At 45.5% G+C, this 21,725-nt stretch overlaps 4 protein-coding genes, 1 long non-coding RNA gene and 1 pseudogene across 5 annotated transcripts; 1 reads left to right on the forward strand and 5 right to left on the reverse strand.

Annotated features, from left to right (window-relative positions):
* Window positions 1-18: 18 nt before the first annotated feature.
* LOC100824992 (uncharacterized protein At5g02240) lies at window positions 19-2,897 on the reverse strand. Its single transcript, XM_003569052.4, has 8 exons — window positions 2,678-2,897; window positions 2,311-2,585; window positions 2,153-2,189; window positions 1,812-1,909; window positions 1,617-1,678; window positions 977-1,100; window positions 591-784; window positions 19-411 (listed from the first exon to the last, which is right to left on the reverse strand). The coding sequence occupies exons 1-7, from the start codon at window positions 2,835-2,837 to the stop codon at window positions 665-667; spliced, it is 876 nt and encodes a 291-aa protein (XP_003569100.1). The 5' UTR covers window positions 2,838-2,897; the 3' UTR covers window positions 19-411; window positions 591-664.
* Window positions 2,898-2,990: 93 nt separating this feature from the next.
* On the forward strand, window positions 2,991-4,112 carry LOC112271099. Its single transcript, XM_024460064.1, has one exon. The coding sequence runs from the start codon at window positions 3,426-3,428 to the stop codon at window positions 3,750-3,752; it is 327 nt and encodes a 108-aa protein (XP_024315832.1). The 5' UTR covers window positions 2,991-3,425; the 3' UTR covers window positions 3,753-4,112.
* A 949-nt stretch (window positions 4,113-5,061) lies between these two features.
* LOC100825298 lies at window positions 5,062-5,814 on the reverse strand. The gene has a single exon (XM_003569053.4). It carries the CDS (start codon window positions 5,691-5,693, stop codon window positions 5,316-5,318), a length of 378 nt encoding a protein of 125 aa, XP_003569101.1. The 5' UTR covers window positions 5,694-5,814; the 3' UTR covers window positions 5,062-5,315.
* A 280-nt stretch (window positions 5,815-6,094) lies between these two features.
* Window positions 6,095-10,061, reverse strand: LOC100825604 (annotated as a pseudogene).
* Window positions 10,062-10,697: 636 nt separating this feature from the next.
* LOC112271100 lies at window positions 10,698-11,468 on the reverse strand. Its single transcript, XR_002963967.1, has 2 exons — window positions 10,991-11,468; window positions 10,698-10,857 (listed from the first exon to the last, which is right to left on the reverse strand). It is a non-coding gene; the product is annotated as an uncharacterized LOC112271100 (long non-coding RNA).
* Window positions 11,469-12,729: 1,261 nt separating this feature from the next.
* Window positions 12,730-14,898, reverse strand: LOC100825919 (E3 ubiquitin-protein ligase RDUF1). The gene has a single exon (XM_003569054.4). It carries the CDS (start codon window positions 14,235-14,237, stop codon window positions 13,005-13,007), a length of 1,233 nt encoding a protein of 410 aa, XP_003569102.1. The 5' UTR covers window positions 14,238-14,898; the 3' UTR covers window positions 12,730-13,004.
* Window positions 14,899-21,725: the final 6,827 nt, after the last annotated feature.

Consider the following 21,725-nt stretch of genomic DNA (forward strand, 5'->3'; position numbering starts at 1 on the left):
GCTTGAGATGCGATGAAATTTTAGGTCACGCCTGTGCCAGAAGCGCCAAAAATAATTATCACAGGGGCAGTTTAGCGCGCTAACGATCCTAAAATATAGCGCTATAGCGTGATTAGCGGAGCTAATAGCGTTTTTCTTAGGTTAGCGCTAAAATTGCATAGCTTTAGTGGGAGCCCTCTCCAAACACTATAGCGCCGCTATAGCGATGCTATAGCGCGCTATTTAAAACTATGCTTGCATCCATACAATGGTCTCAGTTTAACAACAAACACCCTGGACATCTCAAGCCGTCATGGTCTCAGTTTAATTTCTCTCTTCCATGGACCTGATGCTGCTGATGAGGTGTCTGTGTGCCGTGTTCTACATTTCCTACCTGTTCTCCACACTGCCATGTCCAAGACGAAGGGGCTCCTGCAGATCACCAATAAATAAATAAATAAATAAGGACTAGAAATGGTAACAGGAAGACCATAAACATCTTATGCAGAATCCATTGACAAAAAGATAAGAGATGGCCAAAAAATCACTATGCAATAATGCTGCATAGGCTAAAATGTTACATTTTCTAAATTAGTAAACAGAACACTAACCTGACCCAATAAAATATTTCATATCGCCGAACCAAAAACTGTCCCAGTTTCTTGGCCAGAATTATCTTGTCTTCCTAGAAGCGGGTAGCAATTTGTGCAAAAAGGGACCTAAAATCTGTCGTTGGTGTTCCTTCGCCTTCAGGTTTTGATGCCAGATCAAATGCCTTGAACCTCGCTTCCTCAAATAGCAAGGCCTACACAGGAAAGGCATAGATGGATCAGCGGGGAAAAATAAGAATGAAACAGGAAATTTTCTGTGGACAAAAATATGTGAAATATATTTGTAGGTAGACACTAAGAGTGGATAGATACAAGGATTATGTTTTTGAAAGAAAAGGTAGAAGTAGTTATCTACAGAAACATGTGTTTCAGTCAATGAAGGTTACCTGTATGCAAACTTCGGCAACATCTGGTCTGGCAATAGTCTTTGTTTCTGTCTTCAGGATCTCGTCGTCCTTCCCAATAATCAACTCTCGCACACCACCATCTTTGTCTTGTAGTCCTCCAGCCCTGAAAAGAGACAAAAAAAAAGTGAACACAAGTAGCTATTCTACATCCCTATGTTTTTCTTTGGAAAAATCATTTGGCATGCTAAACAGATGCCCCTGTTTTTGAGGCGTTTCCTATCGTACTCCATGAAAAGCTCAAATCCTACACGAGTGAGGGGATTACTTTGGTCATCAGGCAGTGCAAGATGTACACAACCTGCAGGAGGTTTTTCCTAGCCTTTAGTGGTCATTGCCAGAAAAAATAACACATTTGAACCGAATAAGCTTCTTTGTGCTCAATTGTATCACAGGTAACAATGCCCTGGTTCAAATGATGATAGCATAGCTCTTGCAGTTCAATGTACTGCTGTTGTTTTCTTCGTTTATGACACAAACATAAGATAATTTTAAGACTGGACATCTATAGCGAAGGAAAAAGTGACAGCTTATTCCATAATGCAAATGTGATAAAATAAATATTTGTGGAATGTGCAAGAATAAATAAATTCATCTTAAACAAATGTGTTTCTGTCATAACCTTATAATTGTATATGGTAGACCAGAGTCCGCTAGGTACTGTTCTGCCTTTCGTTTCCACACCTGCAAATTTAGATAAGCGTTGAGTATTCTAAGTTTGCGACTGATACATATGTTATCTTCATTTATGCATACACCTGCACACAGAAATATAGAGAAGAACAGACAGAAAACAATCTTTGAACATTCCATATACCAGTATATTTCCATTTCCTAGCTTGTTTAATGGATGATTGAGGTCTGTCCCACCCATGGATCCAACCAAAACTATCTGCTTTACACCTATGCTCTTGGCTGCACATAGAGAATTAAAGATGAAAACAACTTAGAGACGAAGAAAACAAATGAGTTGACCAAAGAAACAAACAACACATGGATGCTTCACCAGCCAGTCGTTTCAACAAACACACGACGGGTTTGTTTAACGCCGTAACAGAAAACAAGTTGCAAAGCAATAGCAGACCAATAACGATAAGATTAAACATTTGATTGCTTGAAGAACATATGTGCAAGCGAGACGAAGGTGAAGATCTTTACCGGCATCGATTTGATTCTTCTGGCCAATCCAATCCACCTTAAATTATCATCAACAAAAAAAAACACGAGACATTAATTCAAGAAGGAAAAAAAAACACAAGTCACCATTGCTAATGGTGAGTAATGCCAGCATCCAACGATTCTTCCAGCCCACTCACCTGCTCAGGATCAGAGCCATCCTCGAAGTAAAACTCCGGCCGGCCGCCTTTGCTGGGGTCAAACCCGGGCTTCATCTTGGGCACCGCGCTGGTGAGGATGACGAGCGCGTCGATGCCCTCGACCGCGGCAGCAAAGCTCGCGGGATCCCTTATGTCGCCGATGAACACGCCGTTATCGCCTCCGCCGATCTTGTCTTTGCTCTCCTGCGTCCTGACCAGCCCTCTGGCCGCGAACTCGCCCGCCCTCTCCTTGAGCTTCTTGTACACGATCTGGCCTGGAGATTGCCGCGGAGATGCGAATTGGAATCGGGAAAGGTGAATCGTGAGTTGATGGGGGGGATGGGGTGGTTGTCTTTGTCTACACTACCTGTTCGTCCGCCGGCGCCGGTGACGAGGACGGTGGGAGGCGCTCCGCCGGCGGCGGCGGCCGACACGGCCCGCCTGGACGGGGCGACGCGGCGGAAGGGGGAACGGAGGGGCGGGGCACTGAACGGGGACGACGACACGCGCATCGTCGCCGTGGCCATCGTCTCCGGCGAGCGAACTAAAGCAATGGGGGCTTTGGTCGGTCGGCAGAGAGAGTGAACGGCTGTCAGCAGCGGTGTCACTCTCCTTATCGCTTTATTACAAGCTGGGCCGCATTTCTACTTGGGCCTCGTTTGTACGTACTCTTTTTTTCTGGGCCGCAATGGGCCTTCATTTTACGTTTTTGTTTTTCCTTTTCCACTCTATCAGTCTATCCTCCTTCTAGATGGAAAATCTTTGAGTCCGTTTCGGCTGTTTCTTCCTTCCACCGCTGGCGATTAATCTCCGGGTTGTCGTGTGCGTGCGTGGAGAGGCACTGACACTGACAGCAAGCATTAGGCAGCCGTTACGGGTGGAGATTCGAGAAGATGGCCGATCGCCGGCCGGCCGGCGAGCGAGGGGCTGCATTGCATTGCAGGCAGCTAGTGTAGCCAGCAACGGGACAAGACAGCGCAATTAAGAGAGTAGAGCATCAGTTACCACTGATCGATGAGCTTATATATATGTGTGTGCCATTGGTGAGTGATCCTCATCGATCCTCCATTTCTTCCAATCTCTGTAGCTAGCTTCGAGAGGGAGCTAGAGAGAGCATGGAGGCGAGGGAGGAGGAGAGGGGGAAGAAGAAGCTGCTGGTGAAGGGGAAGAAGAAGAAGAAGGCGGAAGCATCAACTGCAGGGTCGTCGTCTTCCTCGGCGGCGGCGGCGGTCGACGGGAACAGCCAGGAGCTGCAGGAGGAGGATGAGGCGCTGCGGAGGAACAACGGGCGGCGGCGGCGGGGGCCATGGCGGTGGAGGCTGAGGAGGAAGGTGAGGGAGCACCGGGCGAGGTTGTACATCGTCCGCCGCTGCGTCCAAATGCTCCTCTGCTGGCGCGACGACGACGACGACGACAGCAACTATATGCCAGATAGCTGCTAGCTGGCACCTTAATTGCTTCCCTTCTTACTTGATCAGCAGCATTAACCAATGTTAATTATGCATGCGAGCTAGCTAGCTCGGATCATATCAAATTTGCGTGCATGTGTGTAATTCCTCTCCTTAATTCCTTCCATGGTTCATCCATCCAATATCCCCCCGTCGGTCGATCGATCTATTCTCTAGTTGGTTTTTTATCTGTCTGCGAGATCATGCTCAAAGGTGCTGCTCATAGGGGTAGCCAGTAGGATATGCGTGTGTACGTTCATAACGGTGAGTGTCCGTGCGTGTTTGCGAGCGTCTGTGCCTGTAATCTGTTTTCTCAAAAAGAAAAAAAAATTGTACTCTCTCGACTTCTTAATATTTCTACATTCAACAATCCTCTTGACACCAAATTATTACGGTTTCCGAAAGGTTCATGGACCGGCAATTTTGTTTTTGGAAAATGACAGAAGCTCCGGCCTGTGCATCAATTGATTGCACACAACCAGATTTATTGCCATCATCGACTGCAATTGAATCTCGGTTTGATGCGCCGCCGCTAGAAATGTCAAGTTTGGAGCAGAGTCAGACAATGTCTCTCGATCTCTCTCCCCACGCGTATGTGTTATCTTTGTACAAGGACCATGCTAACCTTCCATGGTAAAATTGTCACAATTGTCCTACAATCAGCGAGGAGACCATTGCATAAATTGGCTTTTTGGCGAGATTTTCTCTTTTTTGAAAAAAGGGAGACCGATCGATATTTGACTTTTATTGTTCTTCCAGAGGATGCATACACAACAACCTAGCTAGTACTGGCCATACATGTGAACGGCCCAGGAATTATGTTTTATTTTTTGACGAAACAACCGTCAACGGATTAGTTATTGTCAATAGACGACGGCCGAAAGAATTATGTTTTATATAGCCACAGTGCGCTGTAAATTCGGAAGCTTGTATCGACGGTTTCTTCCTCTCTCGCAATATGTACGTACCAAACATGCTCTGCCTCTGTCAGGAAGTTTCCTCTTGATCTAGCCAGGTCTCTCTGGCTGATACGATTTCATTTTTTTTCATCTCAATACACTCGAAGCCGTTACTAGAGTGAAGTACGTACTAGTGTGCTTTGTGCACCGCCGTCACTTTAGAGGTAGCAATTGGTTCCTGTGAGAGGTCCAATGGGCCCACGGAGTAGGTCACCGGAGGCCTTGATTTCGCTTTGGCCCACCAAAAACATTTTCGTCTGTGACAGATGCCGTCGCTTTGAGAGCAAAGATAGGCGGCACAGTCCTCTCAAAAAAAAAAGATAGGCGGTACAGTAGCGTGCATGTATATACAGACGGTACGTACCCCGTATATTATTACCGCCACGTCACTTATGCTATACACACACACACACACGAGCATACGTACACAACAAAACTGAAATTGTTATCAGCAAGACACGTATACACGGAGGAAGATGGAGCTAGGAAGGAGACGAGCGAGGGAAGAAGAAGAAGAAGAAGACGATCGACGCATATATGTATACTTGATGAAGATGAGGTGGGGAGTTGTTGGATTGAACCAGCTAGAGGCTAGAGCCTAGAGCTTGTCGGTCTGTCCGAGCTTGCCGAGTCCGTTGCAGTTGGCGCAGACGATCTGGCGGTCGTCTTTCCTGGCGGCGTTGGTCCGCAGCGTGGCGCCCGTCTTGCGCACGAACCCGGCGCCGTCGCACTCCGGGCACGTGTCCTTGCGCGAGAACAGGATCGGGAACGCCGTCCCCACCAACGCCACCGCCACCGCCCCCGCGATCAGGTACGTGTTCCCCTCCGCCGCAACCTCACCCACCGCACCGACCCTCGACTTGGATCTCCTGGCCGGCCTCATCAACAGCTGCGGCGCCGGTCGCCGCAGCTGCCCGGGCGCGTTGATGGCCGTGGCCATGGCGGCGGCAGGGGAAGAGGAGGCGGCGGTGGCCATGGTTAATTTGTGGATCTGGGTTTGATTTGGTTTGCTGGGTAAGGCGAGAAGAAGAAGAAGAAGCTAAGAGCGTGAGGGTACTCTAGATAGGGATCAACTCCGGCCGCACAGAGCTTCTCCTTCTTCTTCTTCTTCTTCGTTTCATGGATAAGATTGAGACGCGTCTGTCAGCGAATCCTCCACGGAGCATGGATAAGGTGGGGTCCCCCTCGAGTCCTAGTCAGCAATGCAAGCGTGTACATCCATCCACGACGGCGTATAGGTAGCAAGTTGACAGCCATCAGAAGAATCTGCCGCAAGCTTGCTCTGGTTTTTTCATCTCCAAGAAAAAAAAGACGTCAGGCCAGCAATTTGGGGGATCCATGACTACCTGAAAGGCTGAAACTACAGACATTTGAGGAGACTAGAAAAGATATCTTTGTTTCAGATAAAAGCCATCCAGAACAGCACAAATGTCACTGAATAAAAATAAGCTGCATCCAACTCATTTCAGTCAGGCAGGCAGGCAGCTTCTTTTCTGACCTCAATCACAGTCTTCTGAAATTGAAGTCAGTGTATATAGAAGCAGCAGCATGCTTTTGTCACCGACTGTTTCAACACAAATCGATGCACTTCCAGGATATCTAAAGGAGTGCAAGGATTTGACAGGCAGATATAGTCCACAATCTTGAATGAAAAAAGTGATCCAATCTCACCAAAAGTAACAACTAACGATATTCAAACAGAATTAATGTAGCAATTAGTAGCAACTAAGACCAACTTTTTTCCTTCCCGGTGCACGCCCTGTTTCAGCTTCCCATCTTATGTTCTCATCTGGAAGCGCGAGGAGGAGTAGCTTGCGGCCTCCTTCAGCATGCGCATCACTCGAAGCAAGCAACATCCACACTGCGCAAAATGAAGCGGTGCAACATTCCAATTTGAGAAGCCTGGAGATGGATAAAACAGGAGAATGTGTTTTTCGAATGTGAAAACAGCGAGGCGATGTTTCTCTACAGAGAGGGGTGGATTTGGACAGCTACTAATAATTTAATACCTCATCCTCATGTGATCAGGAGCAACATTTTCTCCGGATGATGACCAGCTATTCCTCAACAATAGTAACACTAGGATGGTTCGGGTGGATGCCAGCTTCAGTCCTGATAACGGCAGCTGCAGCCTTGGTCTCTGAATACTTGGCTCCCTTGTTGTAAAGATGCACCTCTGCTTCTTTGAGGCACGGGAGATGCCCGATGCTAAAGCAGAAGCCGTATGCTCTTGCCATCGACACATGGAATGGCAGCTCAAGGTTCTCAAGCTTCGGCATAGCCCCTTCCACGAACGTAACATATGCACCACCGTGGTTGTCTCTGCAGACGAGGATAAACTCCTTCAGACTCGGAAACCCTTGGACTTTAAGCCTTTCCCTTGGGTCAGATTTCAACCACAGTTCCAGAGAAAGTAAGGCGTGCAGTTTCCCAAGCCGGCGCAGATCATCGTCTGTTACTTCGATCAGATTGATGTCTAAGTATGCTAGACTGGTCAGTGCTGGTGTGATCCACTTTGGAGTTCTCGGTAAATAGTAATAGGTGTCCATATTGAACAATTGGAGGGAAGACGGCAGAGGGGACCAAGAATCTAAGAACTCGAGGGGAGTTGGTTCTTTACTGTATAACTCTAGAGACTGGAGTTTTGAGGCACCAAGCTTGCATAGTGAGGAGAGCAACATCTCTTTGTACTCTTCAGATCCTCCGCTGTCCAACTCTACATGCAGATGATCCAAACTGGTCAGGTTCCCGAGCTCCTCCACCGCGGCTTTTGAACTCATGGTGATATTAAACCCTGAGACCGCTCGTAAGTTCCTCATGTTCCCTATCCCATTCGGTATCTTTGTGTTCCCCTCTAATTCACCATATGTATCTCTCACGATGAGTAGATGTTTTAGTTTAACGAGCTCAGTAATTCCAGCTGGTAACTCTTGTATGTCTGTATTCCTAAGATCTAGTGTCTCTAGATTATGTAGCATCACAGATCCTGGTGGTAGCTCTGGTATGCCCGTGCTTCGAAAGCTCAGGTACTTTAGGTGGAACAGTTTGTCCATACCGTTCATATCATACTCCTCCAAGCCCTCACAGCCTTCCAGGTCCAGTACACGTAAGGTTTCAAACTGAGCAATGCTAGGCAAGTGTTTGATGCAGTCTGAGTCTGTTACTGTTAGAGATCGAACATGGCGTAAATCTTTATTTGCCAATACTGATGCAAGCTCCTGGTCAATGTGCTGGATTGATAGTCGTCGAATATAACCATGAGAATTTTCCCAGATGGCTTGCGCACCGTTTATCACAGTGATGAAATTCTCTTCAGCGGATTTTGATATAATAAGTTCGAGCATATATCATGTACTCGGCAAGCACTAGCCTTACCATCATAGCCAATATCCACTGCTTGGACCATGCTTTTATTGATAAGCTCGTAAAAACAGTTCTCTGCAACCTCTTGCTGGGTCTGTCCACGCTCTTCAGAGATAAAGCCTTCCGCTATCCATCGCCTCACTAACCTTTCTCTCTCAATCACATAGTCCTCAGGAAAGTGACTCAAATACAGCAAGCAAGTCTTGAGATTTGGTGGAAGATCATTGTAGCTAAGGGATAGTATGCTATTCACCCCCTCCAAACTCTTGTCTTTGTCCAGTGCCGAACCGATTGACCTTTTGACCCTTTCCCACTCTTCTTTGACAACTGGTCTGTTTGCCAACAAACTAGATATGCTGATAATTGCCAACGGTAGCCCTCCACATTTTTTCAGGATTTCATTTGAAACTTCCTTGAACATATCAGGGCAGCAATTCTCAGAACCAAAAATTCTTCTGAAAAACAATCTTTCAGAGTGTGGAGCACTTAGCGGTTCCATTTCATAGATGCGGTCATCATCACCCGGACAACATGACCTTGCTACAGCAAAAATGCGTGTGGTAGCTATAATTTTGCTAGAACAATTATTCTCTGGAAAAGCACACTTGATAGCATCCCATGCCGGTATAGACCATATGTCATCAATGATGATGAGGTACCTGATAAAATTAGTAGATAGCATCAAACAGTTATGGATTCAGCAAGAAAAAGGAAACAGTTACACATATATGCTTCAGGTACTCAACTAGTAGTTAATAATGTAATGAGATGATAAATATTTCTTGCGCTAAGCATCTTTTAGCCTGGTTCGGAACAAGATTTCCACCGATGGTAATTTACTAACTTGGTATGCAATGCTGTGTGTATATGTGAAACATTAGTGGTACATCTTGTAACAGCTATCCGAGCAATGAGAACTACACATGAAACTGGAAAAATAATAAGAGGTGAAAGAAAATTACCTCTTATCTTGCAGGAGTTCTCTTAGCTTTGCTATGGATTTCTTTTCGTCCCAAGTGTCAATATCTTTTGTGAATCCATCCTGGCAAGGCACTTGGGAGATGACGTCCTTGACAATTTTCTTTGTATCTGGCTTTTGAGAGACTGATACAATAGCTTGACACTGAAAATGCCCTTGGATCTTGCGATAGATCTGATTCGCTAGTGTTGTCTTTCCTAATCCACCAGATCCAACAATAGACAACACACTGCGGTGATGCTCGACCGGGCTGTTTTCTTCTTCCACCATCCACTTGGCAAGATCATCTCTCGGACCTTCAATGCCCACAAGGTGTGCTTCCTCAGCAAAAAGAGCAGAAAGCCGGGGATCCACAGCTACATGATCAGAGGTGCTACGAGGAATATCATCCAGCTTGTAACGGTTCTTCTGCTCTTGCACTTCAATGACACGAGCTTTCAGATCGCCGATTTGGCTGGCGATTCGGCGCCGAGATCGAAGTGTCTTCAGACGGCGAACAGTGTTACGGAAGACCTCCTTGATGCCTCCCTGTTGCCTGCCATCACCAAGCTGCTGAATGAACTTGTCGATGCAATCCTCGGTGTCGTAGGCCAGCTCCCTCACCAGCGATATCCATGCCTTCACTTGGAGACTGGGATCTTCTAGCATGCTGTAACTCTGCAGGGCAGCGTGCATGCTGGTGAGCTCTGATCTGAGGGAGCGGATCTCACGGCGCACCCCTTTCAGGCGGCCACACTCATCTGCAAGCAACGTGGTGAGCTTCGCCAGCAGGGGACCCAATGCGCCCAGCGCAGCGCTCACCACAGGCGCCATGAATCTCTCTATTCCTTGCCTCTGCCCTCCACCTCCCTTCTGTGTTTGTGTGGTGGTGGGAGCAGATAGAACTCTGACAGTGCAAAGCTTTCCCTTGTCTCACCTAACAATGGCTGGCATGAGGGCAACTGGACCCGGGTGTAAGTGAGTTAAGAATAACATATGTCAGGCTACAGCAGGGAGAGAACCTCATTAGCAATAATGAATTCGGGGCAATTAAACTGAAACAAAGTGCCCTCAAGCATGCATCTTGCCTGCCACTTGTACATTTAATTACACTTCTTTTCACATGCTGGGTGCGCATATGCGGATCTCATCCAAATACAGTTAGATTTAGACCTCGATTAGTCAACGGTGACAAATGTACATTAACATTTAAGACATGGATGAAGGGCTAACATAGCAACTTTTATAGCACCAAATTGGCTTTGTGTCATTCTTTTTTGCCCTGGCATTTGCAAATAAACATATGTACAAGTGTGAATTTTCCTTTAGAAAATTTCAAAGATGGAAAAAATGTTTTTTCAGCCGAGCTCATGCGAGTCTGTGCTAGTCTTTCAGGTTCGCTATCCATCCCCTCTTCTAGTTGCCTTGAGATCAAGTAAACTGTTTGAAGAATACATGTCTACAAGTACCACGTTTTTAGATCAAATTTGAATTGGGTCAATAACCATGATTGTTTCCATTATGATGTGGCTTAGGCTGTTTCACTTTGCAGAAAATAAAACCAGCAGTGTCTAGACACGAAATAATTGTATCGTATCAAAGATATTCTGTTTTTACCTGACAATGCATTTCTGCAGACAAACTAAAATAAACCAGCAGTATCTAAACACGAAATAATTGTATGGTATCAAAGATATTGTGACTTGACAATGCATTTCTGCAGACAAACTTGCACCAACTCTCCTTCCACAGTTGCAGCTCAACTACCGAAGCAGACAGCAATGGCAGGATTAGGGTATGGCTTCATCATTGATCCTCCCTACATACACCGCAATAGAAGAAACAGCAGAAACGTTGCAATTCAGTATTATACTTGTATGGACCAGGCCTGAAAGGAGCATCCTTGGCCTGGTTTACCAAATGAAAGCTCTGCTAAGGAAGTCAACTATTACCAGAAGAATCTACTGGCTTTTACTGTAGCACCGATGTGTGTGTCCTCTCAGCTGCACAAATTGAACGATTGGATTAAAAAGGAGGGTTAAAACATGTAGTTGCTACTTTCTGTGCCTAACATCAGGACAGTCATGCAGATTGACTACAAAATACGAGTATACAACAATACTGACATAAGTTTGCGGGTAGTAAAAAGTATCTCAGTTCAGTTAAAAAAAAAGTAAAAAGTATCCTTTTCTGAAAAGCCATCCAAAAGAACTCAAATTTTAAAAATCAACAAGATACATCAAAATTCGAAGGCAGGTTATTGTTTGCAAAGATAATGGTGATTGTGTTAATTGTAGGCGGATGAGATGGATATATGCCTGTCAACTTTGTGAACAAAAAAGAACACCCAGGAATTATTATTGCTAATAATTGCACCGTATTACGAAGCATCCAAAAGCTGGCAAGTATATCATGATATATTTGCAACAAGTGGATGACAGTAGCTACTTGAAGAACCTGGAGGCTTAAGCAGAGAATGTAAAGAACCCAGAGCCCCAGATGTCCAGTTGTCCACCACTTTCATGTGCAAGTGCAATGTCCATATCGATTCTATAAAGAGCCTATAATGTGGTAAACTTCATGTGCCTACCACTTTCTGTTCATCAGGACAATGACATCCACCCAAATTGAAATAGACATGTTCAGTCAATCCTTAACCCAAAAAGAAATGAAAAATGCAATTAACCTATCCGCATGTATCCTGTTTCAGATCAAAATTTGCCCTGGATCAAGAAGAACTAAAAACTGTCCCAACAGCAACATTACACAATATGACGCTCCTTAGGCAGTACAGTTTACATCGCACAAAAAAAAACTCGTACCCATAGCTGTTTAGAGACAATGATGGGAGTAAAAAATTATCGCGCTAACCCCCATCGATGCATTTCTGAAGACAAACTGAAGAAGATTAGCAAATCGTACCTCAGCTTGCACCAACTCTGTTTGCACGCTCAACTACCGAAACAGGCATGGATGGCAGGATTAGGGGACAGCTTAATCATTGCACCACTAAACACATACTCCAACAGAATTATAGAAGAAACAACAGAATTGTTCCAGTTTGGTGGTTCTATTAATACTTGTATGGACCATGCCTGAAAGGAGCATTTCTTGGTTGGTTGGTTGATTTACCAAATGAAACCTGCAGCAAAGTATGTAGCAGCAGCAGAAGCTCTTCAAGCACTGGAAGAGAACAATAGACCTTCAAACTTACCGCAAAGGTAGTCAGCCATCAGAAGAATCTACAAGCTTTTACTATGCTACAGATAGTCATGCATATCCTTCTCATGCTTTCTACATAAATGCAGCGGTCTAAAAGACAATAAAAATGGGCGAATTCATGTGTAGCTGCTGCTACTAAAAAGGGTTTACATCAGGACAGTGATGTGGGGTGACTGGCAAGTAGTACAACACTAGCATACATTTGAGGATAGTAAACAATATTTTGTTTCAGATATGTCATCGAGAGGAACTCAAAAATCTGAGTACAACCAAATTTCAGCTAGGTAGACTATTTTGCAAAAAAAGAAAAAAAGTATGAGGCCTTCTTGTTGGTGGATAGATGAAATGGATGGAACACAAAAGAACATCCAGAAAACCTAATCACTAATCATAGTGATAACGACATAGAAACCATCCAGAAAGTCATGATATATTTGCAAGAGATAGATGATATCTACGAGAATATGCCTTCAACATTGTAAACATCAGTCCCCATTGAATTAAATGAATCAAAGATGACCAAACACTGCATTTTGCTACCAACAAAACAATTCACCTCAAGTGCCAAATGCTCAATTTAGAATCACAGTGGACATCTTCCCTGCAACTAATCTCTAGAAGATGCTGCTCCTATGTACAACACCAATTCTGTTCTACAAATCCTCGAGTTTCTTTTCTTCTAAATACATAAACATGAAACAGAAGCAATCAACGACCTGTTCTTTCTTTTGGTTCGGTTCAGAACTATCTTTGCACCATCGTGTCGGCGTGCCCGTCTTCCAACCTCCAGCTCATGCTCCGGCTTCTTGAGCCATGGCTGAACGCAGCAGAATGATCCGACGCCTCGTTCAGCTCATCAGGCCTCATTTGAGAGGAGGAAGCCTGAGAACTCGACGAATGCCCACGCCCAAAGCACGCGAACACATTACCGAAAAAGCGTCTAATGGCGCTCCTCTCAGTCGATTGGCTCTGCCTGGCCCCCCATGAGATCCTCCTCGGCGCGCCGCCGTTGTTGAAACCACCATCCATCTCCGTGTAAACGACCGGAAGCTCTCTCTCCTCAGGCCTCCTCCCGCCGGCAAACCTCCCGACAGCGAATCCGCCTCCAGGCAGCCTCCAGATGGTCAGCCCGACAGTCTCCTCCTCGGTCCCGGCGTTGCTCGCCCGCGACCGCGCGGCATCTGTGGGCATCTCGTGCCGGCACACGGGGCACGAGTTGCGGAGCTGCAGCCAGGGGAGGATGCAGTCCGGGTGGTAGATGTGCGCGCAGGGCATCTCCCGGGCCTCGGCGCCGAACTCGAACGGCTCCTTGCAGACGGCGCAGTGGCAGTCGGCGCTGACGTGGGAGGCGGCGATGGTGACGGTGGGCATGGATTCGACGGCGGCCTTGGACGCCGGCGGGGTCTCCCTGGCGCGGGCGAGTCCAGCCGCCTCGATGTGGGCCAGCTGGCCGAGGAGCCGCTCGAAGCCGGAGCCCATGAGGAAGTCGGACATGCTCTCCGGCAGCGGGCGGAGGCCGGAGCCGGCCCCGTCGTCGTAGAAGAGCTCGAAGCTGCTCGCCGCGGCGAGGGACCCGCCGTCGTCGTCCTCGTCTCCCCCCGCTCCGGCAGGGGACGAGCGCCGAAGCACGATGACCGGGTTGAACGGTGCGCGGTCACCGCCACCCGCGGCACCAGAGGCGGCGGCTGCTGCTGCAGCTGCAGCGGCGGCGGCGGCGGCGCGGCGGCTCCGGCGGAGTCGCAGGTCGTTGGCGTGATGCGCGCGCGGGCGGCGGAGGTACGCAGCGGTCGCGGCGGCGGAGGAGGAGCGGGCGGGCGGCGGCGCCCCCATCTCCTCGAGGAACCCGCCGCCGCAGCCGGGGCAAGATACATCAGCCGCCGACCCGCCCTCCGGGACCGCGGCCCGCACGAAGCGGTCGCAGCTGTAGCACCAGTAGGACGCCGACGCCGTGTTGGCAGCCGCCGGAGAGGAAGCCATGGATGAACCTCACACACAAAAAAAAGAAAGCACCCGCCTTTCCGACCGACGACGTACGAGCTCAGATCTGGCGCAACGAGCAGAACCGAATTGACCCTTCTCTCTCCGTCTGCCGGCGATTAATAAACCCCCAGCAAACGCAGAAAGAGAAGCAGAGCCGGCCTGCTTAGATCTGGCCGGAGAAGTCAAACACCACAAGGAACAGACAGAACCGATTCACTCTTGCTCCTCCTCCTCCTCCTTCTTCTTGCTCACTCCTGTACCCTCCCTTTGCCGGCGGCTGAACTGGCGATCTCGAAGCGGCGGTGGAAAAGGTCGTCGGATCTCGAAGCGGCGGCGGCGGCGGCGGAGAGAGAGGAAGAAGAGAGGGTACTAGTTGTAGGGGAAAGGAATGGAGGAGAAGGAATGGTGGAAGAGAGGAGGAGTTTTTAACCGGCGAAGGAATCAAAGCAAAGCGCGTGGGGAAGACATGATAAAGGGAAACAGAAAGGAAGAAAGGAGTATTATTTGGGAATGAGAATGGCGTGTCTCCACTATCCATCAGAAGCTGCTTCCTCTCACTTTCTTCTCCTTCTTCTTCTTCTGGCACTAAAACTAAAACTAAAAATTCTTGCTGTTTTCATACGGTTTTGGTTTGGTTTTGGTTTGAGAGTTGGGACACGTTATTGCCTACTTGGTCTCCGGACACGCAATTCCTGCCGATTTCGTACTACAGTCTATGGTTTTAATTTTCAGTTGTTAGTTAGCAGCAGCAGTAGCTGGAAAGGATTTTTCTTTCTTTCTTGTCCGATCAATTCTTCTTCATTTTAGACGTGTACAACGGATGGAGAGAACTTTCTGTCCGGTTTCTTTTTCCATTTAGTGGGAGTTGGAGAAGGAATTTTTTTTCCCTTTGTCTTTAAAGAAAAAGTGAAAGCTGGATATGTTGAAACAAAAAGGACAGGTTGGATATTTCGGAGAGTCATCGAAAGTTTAAAGGTTGGATATTTTGGGGAGTCAAAAGTTTGTAGGTTGGATATTTTGGTTCAAATGATTGGAAGTTTGAGGTGGTAATTCAGATTTATAATTCTCACTTGCCCGTAGTACATATTTTCTCGTTTTTACTATCCTCCAAGACGGCTATTGTATGATAAAGTATGGAGTATATGAATTGAGTATGTGAGACCAAATATCATTGTACATACTCCATTTGTCTTGAAAAATACTTGTACGTCATATATATTTACTAATTTATGTGCAATATATTTTGAAATGGATGGAGTAGCCAGGACTGGAGTCCCCTGTCTCGTGATGTTGCTCGAATCTCAATATCAAAGCAGCTAGAAAAAACATATCTTGCATTGATAAAAAAAATGATAATGAAAACTTTTATTGATTTTAATGCTTGCCACGATAAGTAACTAACCCTCCTCCTCAGTCAGCTGTCTTCCTCTTTTTGCAACTGTAAGAAAGAAGGAGACCGATTAAGGAAATGGATAACCATCCATCCATCCAGGCAGGACGTGATTAGGCAGATAAATTAAGCTAAAATCAAGATCCAGCTAGCAAAAGCTGCCAACTGGAGGACGTACGTACGGATCAACGGAGGAAGGAGGAGTCAAAGTCAAGCTAAGGTAATTAAGCACGATGCCGGCCGGCAACGGCGGCGACGACGACGACAAAGACGGGGACGTATATACAGAGAGATTGCCAAGTGACCGAAATGCCCTCGATCGGATTTGGTGCGCCCTTGTCTGATTCTGACAGCTTTTTGCTAATTGCTACTCCGGACAGGAAAATTGATTGATTAATTAACGGAACCAAAACCTTTGAAAGGTCCGGTGCAATTTTTGTCCATGCCTATAATCTCTTTCTCCCGCGCGCGCATGCATGCACATGCATGCATGCAGGCACCACGCGCAATGAAAGCTTATTTTTTGTTGATTGAGAGTTAGTTATAAAACTTATAATTTGGTGCTCTAGCTGTAGATACAACTTTGATTATGGTATGATCGAACGAGAGGAGGAGGTAAAAAATAATACAAAATACATATTTTTTAACTAAAGAAACTTACTAAAAAAGCAGTTTTATGAATACTACAGTACCATATCTACTAGCAAGACGCCCGTGTGTTGCTACGGAAAGAAAACCGAATCATAGAAAAACAACGACACCGATTAGTTAACATGATTCGGTGGACTCATCCATACTCAGAAGTATGACAGATTAGTATAACATGCTTTTATTCTTCTACCCCAAACCTAATATTGAGACAATGTACAGATGACTGATTGAACCATCAAAGTGGAGGAATAGAGAGCTTGCTTCAGGCTGGTTGCCATATTTCAGGTAGTTAATCCATGCATGTAAAATCAAACTATAGTGTTACAACAAATTATCAGTCCAGTACATGCCAATCACCTTCTTAAAGAACGTGAACATACACATTGCACCCGTTCGCCTAATAATGCTGCAAAAAAGAATGCAGTTCTACAATAGTTTAAGTTTGCTAAACAAGGCAAACATAACATATCAAAAATCCTTTTGAGAGAGAATTGTTTTTTCCAGGGAAGAGAATTGTATTATACATAAAGAGGCAACCAATAGTGTGCTACTCCTGGCCTCACAAGTAGCCTTGAGAATTTTATAAAGCGCCTTACACACGATGGGCTTATGGGGCATCATAAGCAGTGAGCAACAGAAGGTGTAGAAAGATGAAGTCGTGTTTTCAGAGCTCACCTTGGAGATCTAATCTCCCCGGTGAGATGTTGATTGTGTCCATGGTGGCTAGAGATTTGTTTCCCCCCAACAGTAGATGGATCAGAATGCGGTAAACAATGGAGGTGAAATCCGTCCATCCAACAAAACAATCTATTAGCATGTCGGCAAGCTAGCTGCGTGTGGCTCGTGCGACTGCGTCGTGCACGAGCAGCAAGGAGCGCGCACATGAGGTTCTTGGCCGAGATTTGCGGCGTGAAGGAGACGGGGCCCTTGACGACGGTGGGCGCGTTCCTGGCGGGGGGATGGTGATGTGTTACAGGCGTGGAGGAGCGCGGGAGATCCGACAGGGGTGGGTGTGCGAGGAAGAGAGAGGCGAGGAAGAGAGATCGGCGAGGAGGCGGATCGGGTGCGAGGAGGGAGGCGGCGGATCGGGAGGCCTGTGCTAAGGAGGAGGTGAGGAGTTGGATCGGGATAGGGATCGGGATCGGGAAGAGTTTTGGCGAGGAGAGGAGTTAGATCGAATCACGAAGAGTACGACGTACTGATGGACAAGAGTGGAGGATGTACGGCGACGGACGTACCATCACCACCAACTCCAATTTAATATACGGCGTACGGACAAGAGTTGGTGGTGATGGTACGGACGTCGCGGTACGTCTCTTCATCGAAATTACGTCCAATATGCCATCAAATACATCACTTCATCGAAATTACGTCCAATATGACATCAAATACCTCAGATCATGAAGCCGTCCGTCTTCGTCCGTCCTCAGCGCAAGCCCCCTCCTCTCGATTTTCCACACGACACGAGTGCAAGCTCCCGTCATCCTCAGTCCCCACAGGAAACGGATCTCCCGCACGAGAAAATTTATTCCGTAGCAACGCACGGACACTCTGCTAGTAGAATATATAATTGTGATATACTCCCTCTGATTCTAAATTGTTGTCGAAATATTACATGTATCTAGACGTTTTTTAAGAATAGATACATCCATATTCGAACAAATTTGAGTCAAAAATTTAGAATTAGAGGAAGCACTAAAAATTTAAATTAAGAAGCTCTTGCATGCATCATGCATGTGCTTGACCACTAATCAAGCCGCGCTAGCTGCCGGCCGCTTGCATTGCTTGCATGCCATGCATGCATGTGGGCTGGCTTGATTATATTAACACGTTAATTAACCAAACAAATTAGCAGCAGCAACTGGCGGCGCCAACCTAGGGTTTTGTATTTCTATGTCGATCCCAGCATCAGCCAGCTGGCTTAATTTGTGTGCATGTACAATTGTACATGCATGCATGTATGTATGCCTGCAGCTAGAGCTAGCTTGCTTGCTGCAAATCCCTTTTTATTCGCAACTTGCTACAAAAAGGTGATTCTATCATCTTGGTTTCCTCGCTCCTCTCTCTCTTATCAATCAATCTGTATATGTGTGTGTATCTTCTTGATTAATTATGTGAGATCTTCTTGTATATATACTAGTGTAGTTTTGTTTGATGGTCCCGTTGCAACATGGACCACGAAGAAGGCTATACATGATCAGAAAAATATTCTCTCTCTTAATTTTGAAAAAAAATCACTACAAGAATTTAAAAATGGAGGGAGTATTTTCAAATTTGGATTTGAAAGTAGATTTCTTTGCGTATTGACAAATAATTTGAACTAAGACCACAACAAGTATTCATTGCATTGTCATCGTAGCAGTCATCTTTTCCTTCAACTACGACAAACAAATTGTCACTCGAAGACAACACCTTCAAAATTCAAATGGAACCGATGTCCATACGTACGCCGATGTTGCCAACTCTAACCAAAAAAGTCAAACATGAGACCATGCATCCCTAGACCCTAATTATAATAGCTTATTTATTTATTTGCTAATTTGGCATAATTACCATGTATAGATGACGAATCAAAAAACGGCTTACTCCAGTTTGGAAGTTTGGACGACATGAAACGGATAATCGTACGGTATACGGGTGACACGGGCTTAATCGGGGTTTCATTAGTCAAAAGCAACACTCTCTCTCACACGCACAAACAACAAGCTTATAAGTTGTTAGAGTCGTTGCAGGTATTAGGTGGCTTGGCTAGCTAGCTAAGTCCTGAATCCGGCCGCTAAACTGTCATGCATATGCACATGACATGTCGTTCTCCAATTAATTAAACTACTCTTGTTTACTACGACGCGTCGTACGTAATCAAGTAGTACCATGCAACACGGCTTCATATATACCCAACTTTAATTAATTGGTGATCGATTGGTTGAAGAAATGAGGAGGACATCAATCGATCATCTGTTTTTGTGGTGCACTTTTTTGGCTTAATTTGGACATTGACATTTTTGTTTTTAACATAGTGCTTTTGCAAAAACTTTTTTAAAACTAAGGGTACTGTTGAAATATACATGGATTGCGCTTTTTTCTCCATCAGCCTGGACTTTTGTGTGAATTGGTTCGGTGCATGAAACTCTTTCATAGTATCAGAGCCCCACTTTCGATCCACGTTTAGATCTGAATGGTAGCACACGTTTAGATCTGCCCCACTTTCAGGGGTGAACTGGTTCGGCGATCGGGTTGAATCGACAACACGGCAAATTCTACGTCTCTTAATATCTCTCCTAAAATATATGTATTCGTTTCTTATTTCCTTTTGAAGATGTCGTGTGCATGCATGCCTTGTTGTGTTGAATATTAGGTGAAGTGGTATCTGCCCTTTTTGCCCAAAACTTTGTCCTTTCTCGTTCTATTTTCCCCTTTTGTTTCTTTAATAATCAGGACTCATTTTCCCTTTTCCAGGAAGCAACATGTTGGTCGTTAAGAAAAAAGAAGTGCAAATGCATTTTGCATGCACCGGATAGATCATCAGTGGCGTAGTGACTCTGCAACCAGATATATATCGTGCATGTGAAGAAAAATAATACAAGTGTTTTTTTTAGAAAATACAGTTAACTAAAATGATCATCAGTTGTGTCATTTTGTATGAATTAATTTCGAATTTTTTGACAAAAAGTTATCGGTATATAGTTTCTTCACAGAATACACACATGTGTGATTTTCCGGGTCACAAATGGTAACTCCACCGAGTAATCTATCTGGTCTAACATACATTTGACTCTGAAATAGTATACAGCAAACAAAATGGAGAAAAACTGAGTTATTTCTGAGATAAAGCGAGTGAGTTGGGCTGGCAACCAACAAACTTGGCCCATCTAAGGAAGTGTGAGAGCTGGCCTTTTCAGCTTAGGTCTCGACTCTCAGTTCTCAAAAAACAAAAAAGGGTCTCGACTCTCGAGTAATGGGCCGGATGATTAATCCCTCGATGATAATAATAAAGGAGTAACGGGCCGAATTTTGGGCACAATTCGCCACAACTGGGGGCGGCGTGATGAAGTCTATCGTGGAGGAGGAGGATTGCGACAGCCTTGCTCAACAATAGCCGAGAGATAGATCGCGCCTCGGCTGCCTGCTACAGGGAGGGTGGATCTGTGTCGTTCTGGGCTTAATGTTTCTGGCCTTATAAGGGCTAAGCGCTCATGTCGCGTACGGCCCAACATGCTGCTTTCTGCTGCCTCATTCATGAAACAGAAAAAAAACAGATTCTCTAAAAAAAAATATGAAACAGAAAAAAAAAACAATTGCTTGAAATTCCGTCGGATCACCTCGTGAGCAGTCTTTCGATCTACATCTCTCTAGCAGTGCTCACCTCCTTCCATATGTAACTTTACATTGTAAAAAAAAATTGCAGTTGAATGTTGATTCATCATCACATGTCTGTCTGTATAAACCTTTTTTTGCCTCGTTTTATATTATTATATTATATTATATCATGTCATAAGTAGCCATGGTTTGGCGCCGAAAATTTGTAAAGATATTATGGGACACCACATAATCCTGTGTATGTATGTTGACGGAGACAATTGCATATGGGCCCTGTCTGCCTGCCTCTGCGTGCCGTTGCACTCATCATTCCTGTAATCCTGTTTGTCTTGACGGTTCCATTCGAATTAACAGTCTCTATGAAACACGACAGAAAAAGGGTTAATGCTGCGACTAGGATCAGTCTGTACATTTTGTCTGATTCATCACATGTCAAATCTTTTCTCTAGTCAGGCAGTAAACTAACAGCAGTTGTATAAAACTGTGCGGCCCAAGAAACTGTAAAATATGGGTCACGTGTATTGACGATGACTGCGAGGTGTATTACACAGAGACATGATACATCCATCATCCATGCCGTGCCGTTGCCGTGCGTCTTCAGCACATGCACTAGCTCTGTTTTTTTGTCCGGAATCTGGCCCAAGAGCCCACAAAAGCCCTGAATGGTGAAAAACCAAGGGAGTAATAGGTTTTAAGGAGAATTGTATGCTAAATCTTATACTACCTCCGTCCGAAAATAAGTGACGTCAATTATTTTGGAACGGAGGAAATATGAACTTGAAAATGATTAAAGAAATATTTCAGATTGCATAACTATTTCAGGCTTGGTGTTAAGGTCCAAAGAAAAGGCCCATGATGAATTGCTGAATTGCCCGTTCGCAAGTTCCTTAACCCACCGAATCGTCTAAAGATCAATGAGCATACCTTGATCAACTCATCCTTCTTACATGAATCAAACATGATAAGCATGAACAACCACAATCTAGCATCCGATGCATTGTTCAATATCAAATTCTTCACCGCTCCTCATCCATTACCGTCCACACACGACATGCTATCGAGACAGTTAATTGGTCCGTGGATGCCTCCAATCATCCTCATCCGCGTGACGGGTTGGACATTACCGT

The sequence above is a fragment of the Brachypodium distachyon genome, chromosome 2 (assembly GCF_000005505.3).
Source record: "Brachypodium distachyon strain Bd21 chromosome 2, Brachypodium_distachyon_v3.0, whole genome shotgun sequence".
In the NCBI taxonomy this organism is placed as follows: Eukaryota; Viridiplantae; Streptophyta; class Magnoliopsida; order Poales; family Poaceae; genus Brachypodium; species Brachypodium distachyon.